General features: G+C 37.5%; 1 protein-coding gene across 1 annotated transcript in view; it reads right to left on the bottom strand.

The window, feature by feature from the left end:
- Positions 1 to 18,880, bottom strand: part of LOC122822841 (glutamate receptor ionotropic, NMDA 2C-like) — a 53,191-nt gene that overhangs the window by 26,832 nt on the left and 7,479 nt on the right. The window contains exons 2-4 of the mRNA XM_044101805.1: positions 13,220 to 13,574; positions 9,957 to 10,055; positions 609 to 674 (exon numbers count right to left, since the gene is read on the bottom strand). Of these exons, the coding sequence (XP_043957740.1) occupies positions 609 to 674; positions 9,957 to 10,055; positions 13,220 to 13,558 (504 nt within the window). The 5' untranslated portion in view covers positions 13,559 to 13,574. The remainder of the gene's footprint in view (positions 1 to 608; positions 675 to 9,956; positions 10,056 to 13,219; positions 13,575 to 18,880) is intronic.

Consider the following 18,880-nt stretch of genomic DNA (forward strand, 5'->3'; position numbering starts at 1 on the left):
ACTCCCCCCACCCCCATTACTCTTTATGCAACATATCAACCTCAGCTAGATTAGCAGGATATCCGTACATATGACTACCGTATGTTTGCAAGGCACTGTTATTGTTTCTTTTGGACCAAATGGTAGGATCTAGTTGTTTTACCTGCTGCAGAATTACTAAATTGTTCCAGAATTTCCCAACTGATCTGCTTTCAAGTTTTTCAAAATGATCTACAACTCAACAAATATTCATGTCCTGCATGACTTTCCATCAGTGTCAATATGGGAAAAGTTGTTGAAAATATTCTGCCCATGTGAACACGGTGAAATTAGGGTCTGACAGATTTTACTCGGATTCTCCGATTGATTTGGAAACATGTTTTACAATGATGTTATCCAGTCCCAAGAGAACATTTACAATCTGCCATAAATCCAGATTGGACTGGTTTGTGGAAATTGGGCCAGGACTTCAAATCAGGGATTCCCCACAGACTCTTGGGATGTCCCTTCATGGTGTTAATCGGCCTATGAAATCCCCAGGAGTCATGATTGACCCTTTAATTAATTGTTAGGATAACCCTTTTCTTGCTCAAGGGTAGAAAAGAGATTTGGCTGATTGATTTTTGTACCTTGAACATGCAGATGACCTGCTGCTCCAAAGAAGCTCCCATCTGTAGAAAGGAGGATCCTTCAGCCTGTAAAAACAAACAAAATGTACTGATACAGTTCTATGAGTTATCATGAATGTTATCATTTCTCATGTTCTTTTACTGGACTCATCATAAGGCTACAGTGAGTAATATATGACTGCCTTTTATTATGTCCAGAATAAGGAGGTCGACAAAAGTTCAAGAAAATACCATAAATGAATCTGAACCATATTTTAAATGTTGAATTTGGATGAATTAGGTCAGTAATTGAACAATGTTCTAAACATACAAACAATAAACTTCTAACTATTGACTTACAGGCAATAAACGTCTGCTACAGCATGTGCCCTCTAGCAGTAATGATACAAATACAAGTGATGCTTTACATAATGAACTTTTGCTACGAATATAAATATTACATTTTGCATATTTATTGACGCATTCATTTTACAGAAGCCCTAGGATTTTTTTTTCTGCCTCTTTCTGGTACAAGTGTGTTTAAAGTGCAAACACTCAGTTCTGCTGCTCTCTTTCTGTCAAAAAGAGGAGGTCCAATGTTGTCCATGTCCATGTGTTTGCATACATTTGCATACCAACTCAGAGTGCATTGACAGGGGAGGGCTTGTTAAACACATTTAACAAGCTTCAGTGTAAAAATGGCAACAAGAGTGAGGGGAGGAGAAATAAATGACAAAGTGAAAACATGAAAAGGACGAATCATGAAGCATGAATCATGTGTATTCTTGTCAAAAACACTTTGACAAACAGGGGTTCCTCTAGAAGGTTTTCTAAAGAGGGTACAAGATGGAGCCACTGGTGGCTCACCAAAAGGTTCAATTAACTTTTTAAAAAAATATTTATGATGTATTTTGATGTGCTTAATATTATAGCATGATTAATTGTTTATCACATACAGGCCCTGACAAAAATATTAGTAGTTTTTGGTTAATAGTATTGTTGAAGCCCAAAGAACACAGCAGGCAGACAGAACACATAGAACACTGAGGGGTGAGCCTATAAAGTAAATCCAAAATGTACTTTTAGGTACATTTTGGATTTGTTTTTGTTTTGTGGACATCACTGACTCAACGGTTTGTTATTGGTCAAGACAAATTTCCTCAGAGGAGCCAATAAAATAATCTTCCTGCGATCTATTGATCTAAGAAATGTTGCATTCCTATTCATTCAAAAATATTATACAGGTATGGTGTTAAGAGGACAAGCAAGTAAGAAGAATCATTTTGTCATTAAAACCGAGTCGTAATTAATCAGAATTTCACCTTCTACAAAAAAATGAGGTCATTCGTAATTATTGTTTGAACAGACTGGTGTTTTCATATTGCAAACGTGAATTAACCAAGTCATGTCAAGATTTCAAAGCAGGTAGTGCTGATGAAATGTTTTGAATTTCTCAAAGGATTTTACATCTTGATTATTTTCAGAATCATTTAGAAGAATTTTTTTAAAATCCCATCACATAGTACATATTAAAAAAAATACAACTGTCTACACTGTATGCAAATATAAACATATTGCAGATATACTATTTTTATTGCTTCTGAAAATTCATAATTATATGCAATGGGATTACCATGTATTCAAACAATTTGCAAAAGCTGAAATGGGTGCAGTGATGGTTTGGTACACTTCACAACATTTGAATTAAGGTAACAGAGTAAACAAGCTTCATTTGGTTGAAATCTATTTAAATAAAAAGCTACATCCTCAAGTCGTTGTCATGCTGAAATTATTTGACCTCCTTTTTCTGGGAGTTTGCTCTGTTTTGTTCAGATATGGCATTCAGATTTGGAGTATCAGTGAACATCTATTTTAAAGCCTGATTCAGAGAGACTTGGGTCACTGCCTGACTTTGTTAGAGTTGTCTCACAGCCAGCTGTATATTTTCTGGTGGCATAATTTTTAATCCATTTTCTCCCTAGTCTGACCAGTCTGATTATCACTTCACTGCTGCAGAAAAGCACATCTGCATGATTCAGTGTGGACAGTCATTCATGTTGGAACATGCCCTTCAAAAAATGCACTTGGACAGTCATTTGTCCATGCAGTGAATAAGTCCAGAGCTGTCTGAGCATACTGGCAAAACTGATGTAAAGAAGAGAAGGTAAAGATATGGAAGTATCCAAAGTCTGTGCTTCATATGAGGATTCAGGATAGAGGTTATTTCTCAGCAATGACTTTTTCACCTTCAGACTCACTGACCTAATGAAGTAGCAGGGTGGTGGGATGTAATTGGATGAAGTGACAGTGAAGAAGTTTGCCAATTAATTAGGAGGTATCAATGAGGAATCTACTTTTTGTGTCGTTGAGATGGAAAAGAAAGGGAAAGAGGGGAAAAATAAAAGCAACGATGTGGGTAGCACAGCAAGGAATACAAATCCACACCACACTTTTCAGCTCTTTGATTGTAAAAACATTTGAAAATGAAGTGCCATTTCCTTTCAACTTTCCAGTGACACAGTGCTTTGTCACATAAATTACATTTTAGTCTATAGTTATAATATGACAAAACATGAAAAAGTTCAAGGATTCAAGATTGAGAAAAGAAGAAGAAGGGATGCTGTGTTCGGGGTTATTGCAAAGAGTCCAGACACTTATGTGAAGATGATTTTGTGTTAATTTCACTAAATTTATAAAAAATATTCTCAATAAGTTGTTTTTTTTTAACTCAGTTCTCTTTTGTGTGTTTTAATATTAAAGTATTACAGAATTAAAAGTGACATTTAGAAAACTTTGAACTCTCTAAAAAGAAATATGCCTCATTGTCTATACATTCTATCCCAGCCTCTCCCTCAAAGTTAACAGAGTTTTGGGATCTAAGCAGGCTAATGTTGAAGCAGGTCTGTGATGTAACAAGGTGAAAGAGCATGCGGGGCTTTGACAAGTTTTCATTTTCTGAATTTGATTTGTTAACAGGCAGCTGGTGTAAGAAGATGAAGATCAGCGTAACACAGTCTTCTTAAGAATTCTGAACATGTGTTTGTTCTATGAATCAAATGCAGAAATATATGAAGAAGTCGTAAACGTATGTTTAAGACAGAATGCTTTGGAGAAGTTAAGCCATGGAGCACCCCTCAGGACGAGGTCTCAGATCTTTTCTGTCTGTTCGTGTCTCATAGGTGACTACCTGTCATCGCTCCCTTCTGTTGATTTTCTCTTTCCCACAGTTGAGAGCTTCTGCAGAGCCCAAGAGAGCGCCGCAGCCTGAGGACTACCACAGGAATATCAGAGCGAGACTTTTCCTCGCTGAATTTCCACAAGCTTTATCGCTGTCTGAGCTTGTTTTGAGGCTCACCTTCACAGACAAAGTGGCAACCAGACCACTGGCTGGGCTTTGCATCAGAATAGCTCATAAAAATAGCAGAACACAGGCATGTCAGGCTGTTACTAAATAAATAAAATATGAATTGGCAGCTGGAGTTCACTGTAGTGCCCTACTTCAGCTGACACATGAGAAAACTGCTGAGGTGCATCATTTTAATGGCTATTAGACATGTTTGAGCTTTTACACAAACTGTTAATCTGATAAAACCTTTGGTCTGCTTGCTTTTATATCTATCTAATTAAAGCAAAAATCAGATTTATTTCAGGATTTTCGGTTGTGGATTCTAATAGGAATTACAACAAAGTGACCTTCTTTTCCACATCTGCCTCTCACAGGAGCACATCCACATGAAGAAACAAGAGTTCGCCCTCCCCTCCTCTCATCTATCCCTCCCAGCCGTCGTGTTGCCGCCACCTTGGCAGCGCGGCTGTCACACGCAGGCATAATTAGCAGTCTTACTGCAGGAGCGTATGGTAATGTGACAGGAAGACCGTGGACATGGTGGCTGCTCAACTGCTCCTTCCCACCCAGGGGGGTAGCTTTGTGCTGTCGAACTTCAGGCAGATCTTTTTTGCAATTGACTGCATTGATCCGTTTGTGATTTTCAGGAAATGAAACTGCAATTGTTTTCGGTAAACTGTGTCGCCAACATTTTAAGAAGCTCCGCTTCGTAGATAGAGAAGAAGGGTTTTACAATAAATCTCATGAAAAATCTTTGCCAGACCCAGCATGATATTTTGTGCTTTGTTTTTTTTTTATTCAAATTTTTCAATTTCATCTGTAGAAGTTGTAATTTACCATAGAGTATATTTCTCTGGCTAACTTTACACATTTTCTGTCCACATCACTTTACTCAAACTTCTGACTGTAGTTCTATTGCCAACATACAGTCGTGAGCACACAATAAATACAATGGTTTGAAGGCATTGTTTCAATTTGAATTTTGCCGGTGAAACTTTCCATTGATTTTGCAATTAAATTAGAAACAATAGACAAAGTAGTAGAGGGAAAGTTTTGTAAGTTAAGTTCTGAAGGGTGGTGCGCTTCAGTGTTTTTGAAGCACAGGACCCTTCCATAATATTAATGCACCTTTTCATGCAATAATAACAATAAGTAATTTGTAATTCTTGCCAGATTACAGTTTCAAAAGTATTGTGTTATAGTGTTATAGTTTCTTAAAATGCTTAAGCATCAAACTGATGCAAATTTGGTTGTGACTGATTAAAACATGGTGGGATATGTAGTGATTTTTGACATCTGACCTTTTAAATATACAAAACCACAATGCCTGACTCCATGCATACGCTATTACATTACCAGTATGACTGACAACTTCATTAAACTTACGAGAGGCCAGCTGTCACGCTTAGTGGTGACTTGGCCATTACCGTAGTTTCTAGCTTCCAGTGGGAATGCTGTGCAGCGGCTCCATTTTTTTCTATGACCTCTTTATGAAGCCTCTGCTTTCTGAATCATGAGGGCAGGGAAGAACCTAAATGAACTGGGGGTTGATTTGAAGAGATTCAAGAATAGAAGGTCAAACAGAGAAAGCAGGTCAGTTTGGCCACATAAACAAACCAACAACCCCCTCAAAAAAGAAACAAACACCATGATCGAGTAAGAGACGCCAAATCCTTGAACCAGTGCAATCCAACATTTCAAGTTCAGTGTGACCTTCAAACGCAGCTAGCTCTTACATTTGTCCCTGAAATAACTACATCATGCACTTTGCTAGCAGATACAGTAGTAATAGTAACCTTGCTTATGCTCAGTTTTATAATCACAACAACAAGTGTATTTTTAATAACTTTTCCTGAAGCACAGATATTCAATACTGCTTCATTATTTTTAAAATGGGGTTAACTGCAAAGTTTGATCTATTCTTTAATAAAATAATAAACAAGATGAGGGCTAAAGCCATGTTGCATTTTATCCATTAATCTAAACTGACTGGCCAGATCATAGAGAAATAATAACAGATACAGTCAAGATGTCCAGGATAATTATATAGGGGCTGTAGAGATCCAAAGCTCAGGATTTGGAATTTATTGACAAGACAACTAGTTGTGTGCTCAACAAATTTGGCCTTCATGGAGAGAAAGCAACAGAAAAGCCATTCTTGAAACGAATAAATTGTGAGACCCATTTTCAACTTGACTCAAGGGAATCAAGTAAAAATGAAGTGAAATAAAACCAATACAAAACTTTTCAACTGTCCTGTAAAATACATGGTAGAAAACAATCACCGCACATCATCCTTATGACACAGTCCCTATAGTGAAACGTCATGGTGGCAGCGTCATACTTTGTGGTTGTTTTTTTGATAGCCCAAAATGGTCTACCTTTTGAAGATACTTTTATATTAGTATATTTTCCATAATTTATCCAACTGTGGAATATTTTAGCAGCTAAATGAAAGTTTTGCTATTTTACATGCTTAGGTTTCTTCTTGTTTTCTCCATAACTTCCATGGTGACCACACATCTGGAGGCAGCACCCTCTAAAGATCACCCTCTACACTACCAGGACTGCCAGCTAAGAGCAGAGGAACTGAAAGAGGAAACTTATCCAGGCAATGATTTCCAACTCCTTCGAGAGGCGCATGTTTTTTCCTCTTTCCTCGCAGGGCCCATTAAACAGTCTTTATGCCTTTTTCTCAGCCATTCCTCACGCTTTCTCATTTCCTCCTCCTCGCTCCCTCTTGATGCATGTACCGGATGACGAAGGACACACTTCCTCTCCTCCCTTCAATCTTTTCACCTTTGTCTCATTCCCTCCTTCCTTGTTGTTAGCAACAGAAAGAGATCATTGAGACAGCAACCATAAATAGGCGGCCCGGGCGGCTGCCGCTTCTTTTTAAACCATCATCAAAGGCATTCATCTTCATCAGGCTATTGATAATTAAGTAGCATTGAGCTCTTTTATCCCTTAAGAGAATCATGCGCTCATGCATGCGTCTTTCTTCATCCAATCCACCTGCCCCATTGAGCCACACACTGCTGAGAAGCTTTTTTCTTCCTACTGACAACAAACCAACGTTCAAGGAAGGAAAATACAGTAAAGGTGAGAGTGTACAGGGATGAGTGAGGTGCTACACAGAAAGCTGTCACTAAACGCTGTGAAATCTTAAATATAGTATCACCAGGGCCATGGATAAACTGTGAGTCTGTTTGTTGCTGCTCTCACTATGAGAGAATAATTAAATGATCTAGACTTGAACGAGTCTCAAAATAATAGTTATAAAAACATGGCAGACATTATGTAGGAGTGACAAACTATATACAAATATGTAGCACCCGAGAAGAAAGTAATGCTACAAGTTCACCCAGTTATCCAGGATCACAATTTGCAAAGGCCATGTGAAAAAAAACATTAGCCAGGCGCTGCTAATCAAATGGATTTGATCACCATTAAGAAAACTTCAAAGTAGGAGTTTTGGTTTCGCTACTACTAAGGAGCATCCCAATGTGTTAGTAGTACAATGCAAAGGAGGATATATATTGGCAATAATGCAAAGAATCAGCTGTTGATGCCCATTAAGGGCTATAAAGCCAATTTTATAGCTTGCTAGATGTCAAAGCTTTTGACAGAACTTAAGCAAATTTGACAAGTATATCTTGTTTGGAAGGACTGTCCTTTAGAAAGATGAGACAAAGCACAGATATTTATACTTAATCTGTTGTATGGTTCCACATGATGCCAAAGAGTTATTTTCTGTTGGCACTGTGTCTGGTTTCCACAACGGCAGATTGCAACGGTGTGACATCACTATACCAATTAATGCTCAGTCCCACATACTTCATTCGAAGTCAAACAGTCAACACGCAGTCACATGCTTCTTGGTCATTTGTATTTTGACCCGGTGCAGATCACCTGAGAGATGCACCTCATACTTCTGTATATGTCACGGCGCTATCTGACGGCCTTCTCCCTCCCTTCCTGCATCTTCTATTTTGCTTTTTACAATATGGAAACAGAGCGGGAGTCAGACTTTTCTGCAAACAGCCTCCCCCATGTGCAACAATCCTGATTTTTCCATCCAGGAGATTTTAGCCATTTGACAATTTTGGTAGTAATTTAGTGAAGAATCACACAAATAAACGCTCCTCAAAAGTATTTATGTTGAACTAGTTGAAGACAGATATTAACATTGATGTTCTAGTCCATGTCTGGATGAAACACGGCAACAAACTTCTCATATATGTTATAACATAACATTTTGCACAGAGCTCTGTCAAAATAGTTCGACCTGGGCATGATGTCATGAAAATGCACAGGGAGAACCTGCAGGAAGAGGCCAGGTCGGGAATCAAACTCAGGACCTTCTTGCTGCAAAGCAACACTGCTACTAACTGGACGACTGTGAAGTCATATATCAATGTATTCTGAAGCCAAATGTGAAATTATGGGCAATCATTTCAAAAAGAGCTACAAATACATGACAGCTGAAATATAAAAGAAATAAGTCAAGGAGTTGCAATTGCAACCACCTTTTCAAAGTCCAGATCTCAACTTGACATTTAAAGATAAATGGGCTGAAATTCCTGTACAGTGCAAGATTCTGATGGGCAAGTAATAGTAATTTCTGTTAAAGGTTGTATTACAAGTTGCTTTAGTCCAAGTGTGTCTATTACAGAAGTGTAATGACAGTTATTGACACTTTACTTTTCATTGGACATAGAGAAGATGCAGCCAAAGATGGCAGACTGAATGAACAGAGAGACTGTAGACTCCTTTTTGGAAGAATAAAGAATCTACAAATTAAAACGACAGAAATTAAGAAGGGAGGTGAACAAAACTGAAATAGAAAGCATAAAAGATGTGTGAGAATGAGGATTATTGTTTCCCTCACAAAAGAGAGGGGGGAGATTTATCAGTGAGACAGTAAAACGCTGCCTGCAGGCAGCTGTCAGCCAAGCTTCATCGGAGCATCGTTCTCCTCTCTCAGCCTCTAACTCACGCACTCACTTCTGTATTCTTTGCCATCAGAATACAGTAAATCAATCAGCCCCCTGCAACTCCGATGCCTCCTGTTTAATACGCATACATAACTTGACATCAGTGGATAACCTTTGATTAACAGGAAACTGGTGACTACAACACAATTTAAAAAATGTGGCATCCATTATTTACAGGCACACAGCTACACTTCGGTTCAGTGTGGAACCCTCGCTGGTGGATACGTGTGAGAAAAAATACTTCGCCTTGCCTCTCTGCGTGTATGTGTGTGTGTGTGTGTGTCTTCTCATGTGTGACGGGGTTTATTTGCATGTGCTTCACTATGTGAGAGTTGGTTCTATAAATATGAGGTGCTCAAAAGTGGCAGTTCAAGTAACTAAGGAAAAAGGGCAGATGAGCAGGAAGTGGGAGAAGAAAGGATGAACCCATTTTCCTGATTGAAAGTAGAGACAAAACAGAAATTAAAAATCCATCTGGTGTCATCAATCTTTTCTTTACAATAACTACACAGCTCACAGCTTTGCATCTCTATTCATCAAGGAGATACAAGCCACATCTAAGCAGAAAAAAACCTGCCGCTCTTCTTGCACATCGGGATGATTGATTGAAGGCAAGATCGCCTCGTCTATCTATGCAAAGTTTTGTTGCCAACAACTCAGACTTCTTCCCAGGCAGGGATTAAACAAGCTAACGAGGGTCGAAGGCTGATCTTTCACACGTCTGTATCGCTCATATCCAAATATTTGCATGCAGCAAGTTTCTTGCCAAAGTAGTTTTCACTGCTCTGACCTACATAAGTTGTTCTAAAGTGAACAATGTCAATGCAAAGAGATTCTAAGACAGGAGTCTGTGAAGAGCAAGCACAGCTTCTGACATGTTTACATATTACACCAAAACACAAACACGCCATATATAGTCATAATGTTTGCATGTTCTTTTAAGCAAGATCAGCAGTGGAGACTGTTCGCCAGCTTAAATATATATATCATTCACGGATGTCATGTCGGTATATTGACGTGACCTACCTTGTATGGAATAACAACTGCAGAGCCACCACTGATGCCCACAATTGGCAGAGCTGTCTGTGTGGAGAGGAAGTCCAAGATTTGTGCCACTTCTGCCACCTAAGGAAACAGATGGAAATCAGCTTTAAGACTGCTGAAAGAGAAACTGAATTATTTTTAAAAGTAAAAAAAAATAATCCAGAAATATTTGAAACTAGTGTAAGCAGATTTAAAATCATTTTAGGTAGGATGAAGAAACACACATGGAGCCCAGGAATCGTAAAAAGTAAAGGTGGCATTGACATTTAGAAAATGAGCCGTAATACATCTTCATGGGAGACTTTTAATCTCTTGCGAAATGGTTAAAACTAGAGCTGTGCACAGTTGTTCCATTGTTGCTTTGAAGCTAGAGGGATTTTGGGTCAACACCTGACTGGGATTTTCTGTGTGGAGTTTCCATGTCTTCGAGATAATTTGATTTCCTCCCACAGTGCAAAAAGATTACTGTGAACTGACTCTACGCATGACAACGGTTGTGTCTCTGTGGCACCCTGAAATGAACTGGTAAACTGCTCAGGCTGTACCCCAGCTCTTGCTCATTGACTCCTGGAGAGCAGATTAAGAACATTTGTGATTAGCTAAATCAATTAACAGTCAGGAATCCAATCATACACTCACAACCAAATGAAACAAACTGGAATTTTGTGCTTATGCCTTGTAGGTGGGTGCTGGTCATTTTTCCCATTTCTCCAATTTATGTATTTGTGGTTTAGGTTGTCTCCTATGTAAACAAGTTGGGTACAAAACAACCAAAGGTCCCATCTGCCATGGGACATTTTGCTCGGACAAAGCATGGAATTGAGCAAATGGGGTGATAAATCAGAGAAGGGACAAATATACCTAAGACAACATTACCGATACTTCATAAAGTGTGATGGAGCTTACATCAAACTGGGTGATTCTGATGTTAAATTTCCTATTGCCTAGGCGAAACAGCTCTGTATGGCCTGGAATAGAAAATGGGTGGATGTCTCAAAATCATAAGAACAAGCTGTGAAATTATACACTCACTAACAAATGAAATAGACTTGAAGATGCTTTATAGATAGTTTCACCATTTTACACATTTGTAGTTTTAGCTGTTTTGTGCCCAGCGTTTCCATGACGGCAGGCATGCTACAAGTAGGAGTCTGCCAGGCATCATTCTGTACTGATTGTCAAGTCCAACCCATCATAACCTAAATCCTAAACCTAATCCATCAACCATTTAATGTATATATCAGTAATCTACCTACTCCCTATGGTCTACTCATGGCCCACTGTAAGTAAATGTTAAGTGACTTCAATAAATAACTTCCATGAGGTTTACACTTTGGGAAGGTGTGTGGGTGTCCTCAAGTTCTTCACTGATTCCAAAACTGGGCCATGGTGATTTTTCTTCTCTTAATGCTCCATTAAGTGCTTATGTCCTCCAGTACTCATTTTAAAAACTGACAATAAGATGAATTGCTGAGATAGCTAGTATTAGTCTGAATTACCTCTTGCATTATGTCAAATTAAAGAGCATTTTTAATCTATGCATTTGAGGTTATTTCTGAATGTGTTGGTATCAGTTGTCATGCCAGCCCTTTAAAATATTTAAAGCAGAAAAAGAGGTGTATAGGTTTTTTGTTTTGTTTTCTTTAGTTTTTTTGTTTTTTTTACCCTGGCGATATGGCATAAGTTCCTTGTGTTATCCTTTTTAAGACATCTTGTACCTCTTACACTTTTATACCATCTAATTGTCAGTTAGCTTGGTTTTAGAAAGATTTTTGGTCTATCTTTCTATTTTGTTCTCCTAGTTTTGTGGATAACGAGATGAAAAAAGGATCTATACATTTTTTTTTTTGCTGTGTTCTTCCTTTATGCACAGAGCTACTCAAATATATTTTCCTAGCAGGGAGATCAGCTTTACTCCCAGGATCTACGTGTATGGATTCAACTTCTATGTACTTTTTTAAAAGTTTGCAAACTGAGGCTGAATTTGAGGCGATCACACCTCAAAGACTTTCCTACGTCTGACTCAACAAAACACAAATGATATATATTTTTTTTTTTCCATCAGTATGTCACCATTTAAGGAAACTAAATCTTCTTGAATTGAATTAAATGGAGGCTTTGGTTGGCATTTTTAGGAATCCTATAAGCATTTTCCTCTGAAATGCTTCAGACCTCAACTTGACCTCCATAGATCCTAAATTACATCATGACCAGAGAAAATAGCCTCCTATAATTGCTTTGCTGTAGTTGTGGATTGTGGTTGGTCTGACTGTTTACATTGAACGAGTTTTGACATCAACCCAGAGAATATTTCTGTTATTTTTAAAGTTAAACTCTTTTTTTTTGAAACCACAAACCTCGCCACTAGGGCTTTTTATTTTTAGTGACATTCATTTTCTTGAGCTAATTATGATGCAAGAGTAGCCATGACACATACATTAGCCTTTCATTAATTGTTAAAAGTAGATTTTATCTTTCTTTTTTACAAAAGTACGCAGAGAATTTGCATCGATCACAAATGAGTTTGTCTGCAGGGAGTGATCAGATTTATTTGACTCAAAAAATGGGGTTGCAAAACAATAAATTTGTACTTCTTTCTTTCAAAGAAAGACGTTGTTCAACTTGTTCCAATTTTGTGACACCTACGGTCCACACCATACATATGCTGGTTGTCTCAAGAAAAGAAAGCTGTTGGTCTCATGGCAATGGCAGGAATTTCTTATGATCTTCATGTAAAAAAATCTGTGCTTAACTTTTGAGATAGAAAACTGCTTATTGTTAAAAAAAAAAAAAATCTGTGGGTTTTGTCTTTTGAGTATAATTGCTGAGTTTATCCATGTTTTAGAGTTGCTGATCCCTTTTTTTTTTTTTTTTTTTTGCTCTACAAAGTTCCCTGTAGCTAGTGTTGGAGGGAACCTTCACCACTTTTCTTGTTGAGGTGGTGACTGGAGTTCAGGAGTTATCCCAAGGGTTATTTTAGTTGACTCTGGGTTCACAGCTTACTAAAGGGCTTTGACAAAGTACAGATTTTAGGTCCGATGTGATTGCAGTCTTTTGGTTGTTGATGCTTAAGAGTGGATCATGGGTGTGTGTTAACATTCTGGCGGTCACTGGCAGGTTCCCGGTGTAGATTTGTGTTGCTTGACTATTATGTGTGGTATACCTTATTTAACTTGTTTCGATTGATTGATTGATTTACCATGCTATGGTAAAGTTAGATATAATAGGAAAAAAAAGGCTTTTACCTGAGCATCTGCACCTGAGCCCACATCGTCCTCAAACACCACCCCATGCAGTTTCTCTGTTGCCATCGTGTCGCAGAGATGCGTTAGCAGGTCCCGGGGGTTGGTGTCGTTGACGAGCACGGTCACAGGGCTAACTACCACTGGCAGATCGGCGAAGTTCTCCCCACTAAGGCGACCCCTGACCTCGTTCTGATAGCTGGAGCCACTGAACACTACCGCCACGTTAATGGACGAGTGGACAAGCAGTGGCCGAGCCTGCAGTGGGGGTAAGAGCAGGACAAGCAGCAAAACTGGAGGCCAAGGAGAGTGAGGAGGAGGAGGTCTCCTGGGTATGGCCATGTTGGCAGCCTACTGCCTGGAAAGGAGAGGAAGAGGAAGAGGGAGGGAAGCAAAAAGAGCAACGGTCACACATTCAAGCTGCGTTACATTTCTGATGTTTCTGACATGAATCCTAATCCATGCCTATACATCCAACCCTTATTTCTCTCCTCTGTTTGACCCTTTTGTATGACAGTATTAGCCTTGAATTTAGACTCTTGTGTCATCATGAAATCTGTGCATGTATGTGTGTCAGAGTCAGTGTGCATGTAATCCTCCATAATCCAACCCCCAGTGTCATGACTGTAATCACCTCTTCATCTCTACACATCTCTGATTCAGCGCGCACACCCACACATACACACGCATACACACATAAAGACAGGATGCCCGAATTATTGCACAGGTTCTCAATTCTCATCACTGAGATTACATTACATTACGATACTTCAGACAGAATCTCTCCACATGGTGTGATTTCATCAGTCTGCCATCAGAAACACTCAAAGTGACAACATGCAACTCAAACAAGTACATTCAGAGCCTCATTAGACAATGTCTGGCTGTGTTGAACAACTTTAATCAATTTTGATAACATTTTGGTTCATATTTATGAATGTGGTCATCGACATCGAAACAACCTCAAATAAAAAAAGCTGAAATGATTTAAAACAGAAATGCATACTGAGATTGCACCCACAATTGAATAGAAAACAGTAAAATCAAAATATCATGCATAAAAGTTGCAATCTGAGTCGGTTTTATTACTGCTCCACAAGGGACTACAAAAACTGCTTTTTGTTCAACATTTGTGATTGTTCTCCTTCAAAAGGATTCAACTGTTGGGTAGTGTTCAGATTTGACCTCTCACTTATAAGGATTGTTTTTCATTACGTTGTTTCAAAATATATTTGGCAGGAAATGGGTCCAGTTACTGCATCATATTGCCACAATAAAACAATTAACTCTTGTACGACCAAAATTCCACATTTGCCGGCTGGATTTACTTGGATTTTTATGGCAGTAGGATTACCAAACAATGTGCAGTAGGTGAATGTTTTTTTTCTGTCTTTTTCCCAAACAACTTCTATTTAAAGGCTTCGGTAGACATTCACTATCAATGTGTTATTTTTGACTTTGTATTAACAGCTTAGAGGGCAAACTTAAAAGGCATTTCTTGTCTGAATTGATTTGATGGTAGAAAGAAGTTTAGGGTTAAGAAAATGGTACACATTTGTGATTTATATGTAAACTGATTTGCTCTTCCCGTGCATGTTGTTGTTTCTTTTGATTCTCTGAATGTTTAATGAATTATAGTTACACTATCAACAGTTTATAATCACAAAATTTTCAAGTGCAGGCTCTTCCCCACTTTAATTTTTGCGACAGCAAGAAGAGCTATTCTGTGAGGCGTTTGCATGTTTTCCTGCTGCATGCATTGGGTTTTCACTGGGTTAATCCCATAGTACAAAAAAAAAAAACTAATGCTAGGTTTCCTTTCTTAAGGAGTGAGTAAGTCCATGCTTGATTGAGTTTCTGTTATTCCTCTACTTTGGTTCGATTGATTACCTCAGACCTGTACAACTTCCCTATTAACTTCCCTATTAACCACTGGACATATATAAGTAGACAGATAACCTTTGACAACATTTGTACAATTTTTTTTCTGTAGAAAATTATTTATTCAGCAACTGTTACTTTATCTTGATGACCTTCACCACCTTTCTTGCCTATAGTAAGGGAACTACCACTGTTTAGTTCAACACGACTCGATTCTTTGATGCCACAGATGCCGAATGTTCGCACGTGGGCTTTTGACCCATCTATTCATTCTGACATAATCCTAGTGTGGACTTTATGCCTCTACAATAACATCATCCTAATTCCTGTACGTGGGCGTGTTTTTATGTAGATATTTTGCTACTTTTTCTAGTTGATCTAGGGAAGGATTAGGATTTGGATTTTTTTATACAGTTCCTGTGATATCAAAAGAAAAATAATGCTTGTTTTAGATAATTTGGTAACACTTTATTTGACGGGTTGTGAATAAGACTGTCATGACACCGTCATAAACATGAGTGAGTCTTCATGAATATTTATGACTGTTGTCATAAAGTGTCATTTGGTTAATCATGACACTTTTAATACAAAGTTGACATTGAAAAAGTCTTCATTATGACAACCTGACATAAATCAAGAAATCATGATCTCAGATGAATTTGTTATAAAAGTATAACATAAAGGTACATAATATTTAAAGTTTAGTCAGTAATACTTTTATAACAAATTTATGTCAGATCATCATTTCTTGGTTAATGTCAGGTTGTCATAATGAAGACATTTTGAATAATGTCAACTTTGTATTAAAAGTGTCATGATTTACCAAATGACACTTTTTGACAACAGTCCTAAATATTCATGAATACTTACTCATGTTCATGATAGGTGTTATGTCATGTTTATGATGATGTCGTGACAGTCTTATTCACAACCCTTCAAACAAAGTATTACCGATAATTTATTCAGTCTCTTGTCTGATCTCTGTTCCAGATCAAGATTAAAAGCTAAATTTTCTGAGGCAACACACATGATTGGATCTTATGCCAGATGAGTAATTCTAACCAACTTAAATGTGTTACATTTTACACTTGTTATACAAAGATCATGCAAAAGAATTAGGCATACAAACTAAAATATAATTATTAGAATAACAAAGTGTTTATAATATGGTCCAAAACCAGAGGACAAAAGGAAAAGAAAAAAGGCAACAAGAAGATAAACCCAAAAATAATACATGTAGTTTTTCTTACAAATCTGTTAAAAGTGCAGAATTGTTTTGTGAAGTTGGTCAGTTTTGTAATCATCATTTCCATATTAATTTTCTTAACAATTCACACCTTCAGAATCTACATATGAATTAGGCTCCTTTTATTAGAACGTTTGCTGTTTGAAGATCGACCCCTGTTGGAGCAGAACCTTTGAACCTTTGGTTAAAAACAGGAGGGCTTTCATACAGCAAAGGATGGAAAGAAATAAGGGAGATCTTCAGGTACATGGGCATATTTAATAGGTAGAATGGGATAAACAGTTAGTCGGTGGCCATCAGAGACTCTCTGCTAATGAACAACAGCTCCCAGCTTTGATTCAAAGCAATACAGAGTTAAACGTGCACCAGCTCCTTTAACTCTCTTCATCAACCTGGCACACCAATCATTCATCTTAATAAGGTTTTCAGCTCCTGGGATTTTGGAGTTCATATGAAGAAAGATACAATTTGAAACCTAGAAGCAATCCATTGTTATCAGAAACAGCCGGATGAGAGCAGAAAGTCAGTGGTCAAAGGTAGCCTAATTTTTTTACAAATGGATGTTTAAAACTTTTTCACACCTTGCCTCAATACGATCCAAAATTTAATCAGGACTTTATATGGCATAAAATAAAAACTAGTGCAGAATTATAAAGCGGAAGTAAAAATATACATTTTAAATTGTTTAAACTTTTTTAAACCTGAAATGGATGATGGACATTTGGGCTCATGAATGAAATATAATGAAGCCAGTTTCCTTTACAAGTCACTTAATTAGTAAACAGAGTTGTGTGCATTTTATTCTCAGTGAAATCCAACTCCTCTGTGAAAACCAGTACACATTGACATTTACATGCCTCTCAAGTGGTTTAGATCTTACGGATAAGCACAAACACAGAAGTTTAGCTCAGCCGAAAAACGTATGTCTCCATGTAGAGGTACTGTTTACACAAGAGCTTTTAGGGGACATTAATGCACTGGTCAGTGTCAACTCAGAAGAAGAAAAGAGGAGAAGAAAGAAAATCTAAGCATGAAGTCGTTTTTCACCAAATCATCAATGTAGTTTTTGCATTGTTCCTTCAGCCTCAGTTTGCAAACTTCCTCCACCTGATTTTTTTAATAGAAACCTTTTGTTGTTTTTTCTCATTCCACAAATAATATGACCAGCAGACAGTACAGACATCATACACACAAAGATCTGTATGTGGACATCGACAGAGAGTAACAAGCCCTGGCAGATTGAATGGGTTGATGAAAATTATGTCACTCAGGATTTACTGTTGAATGGACAGCAGAGTGGACTAGGAGACGTAAATTAGGCTTATGGGTGGTTTGAATACTTTAGTAAGGCAATGCAAATGAACTGAAAAGCATAATTTTGTTCTGACTATTGCAACATGCAAAACAATTTTTGGTCTTTTGATTTGTGTCATTGATTCAGAAAAGACAGGGGGATTACTGTAGGAAATCCTTAACCTGGCATGTGAGAAGATTTGTCATAAAAGACCAGTGGGGAAAAGGTTCATGAAAAGTGTTTGCAAAAGGACAAAGACATTAAATGATTGGATGAACCATCTGTCTCTCACCATCTGTAATAAGCAAATATCAACCAATCAGGCCAATGAACGGGAAAGAACGAACCACATCAAGTTCCTGATGAGTTAAAAAAAAACAAAAAAAAAACATACAGTAAAGGATTTAAACCACCACTGCCTTTGTTGCACATAGATGGACTTAAAACTAGACAGGATGGAATATGCTTTTGTAAAGATCTCCCAAAACTAATATAAATAGCTGCACTAGTTTTTAAGTCGTTGCCTGAAGAGGAGATAAATCAAATTATGTCAACCCAAAAGCAAAAGGGAATCTATCTTACAGCAATAAGCTACAGATCTCCCTTTCTATAATAAAATAAAGTGTAGTTTGATCTTATCTAACAATACTGCTTATAGAACAAACAAAACCTAAATTTTTCATATTTTTGCATTGCACAAATAAGCTTATTAAACCCTGACCAGTGCCACAACACTTTAATCACTACACCCAGATTCCAGGCCTGATCTCTAGTTTCTAGTTGTAATAACTGAAGCTGTGTGCTGACTCTAACTCGTCTAATTCAAAATACCAAAGAAGAAACATTTAAATGCAACAAGACGAACCAAAGAAAATGTAATAACTAAAGCATACAACTAATTATACTGATGATAAAACAAAATACCTGCTCAAGCAAGATCTATTTAAAGTAACACTTAAGCATACCAGTGAGGAAGTATCAAATTACTGTCATTTCATCCTGAAATTAGTGAATCTATTGGGTTTTTTTTCTGTGTATGAAACACAAAAATGAAGCGAGACATGAATGATGTCCGACACAAACCACAGATTCACAATCCTACTAATCCACTGCTCATTTTTCAGTTACAAAAGTATAAAAATAACCTTATATTTGGATGAAATTTTAAAAAATAAATAAATAAATGAACTACACCAACTCAGTGACACGAATGTGAGAATCACCGCAGTTAATTTTGAATATT

Source organism: Gambusia affinis, linkage group LG20 (assembly GCF_019740435.1).
Source record: "Gambusia affinis linkage group LG20, SWU_Gaff_1.0, whole genome shotgun sequence".
NCBI classification, from domain to species: domain Eukaryota; kingdom Metazoa; phylum Chordata; class Actinopteri; order Cyprinodontiformes; family Poeciliidae; genus Gambusia; species Gambusia affinis.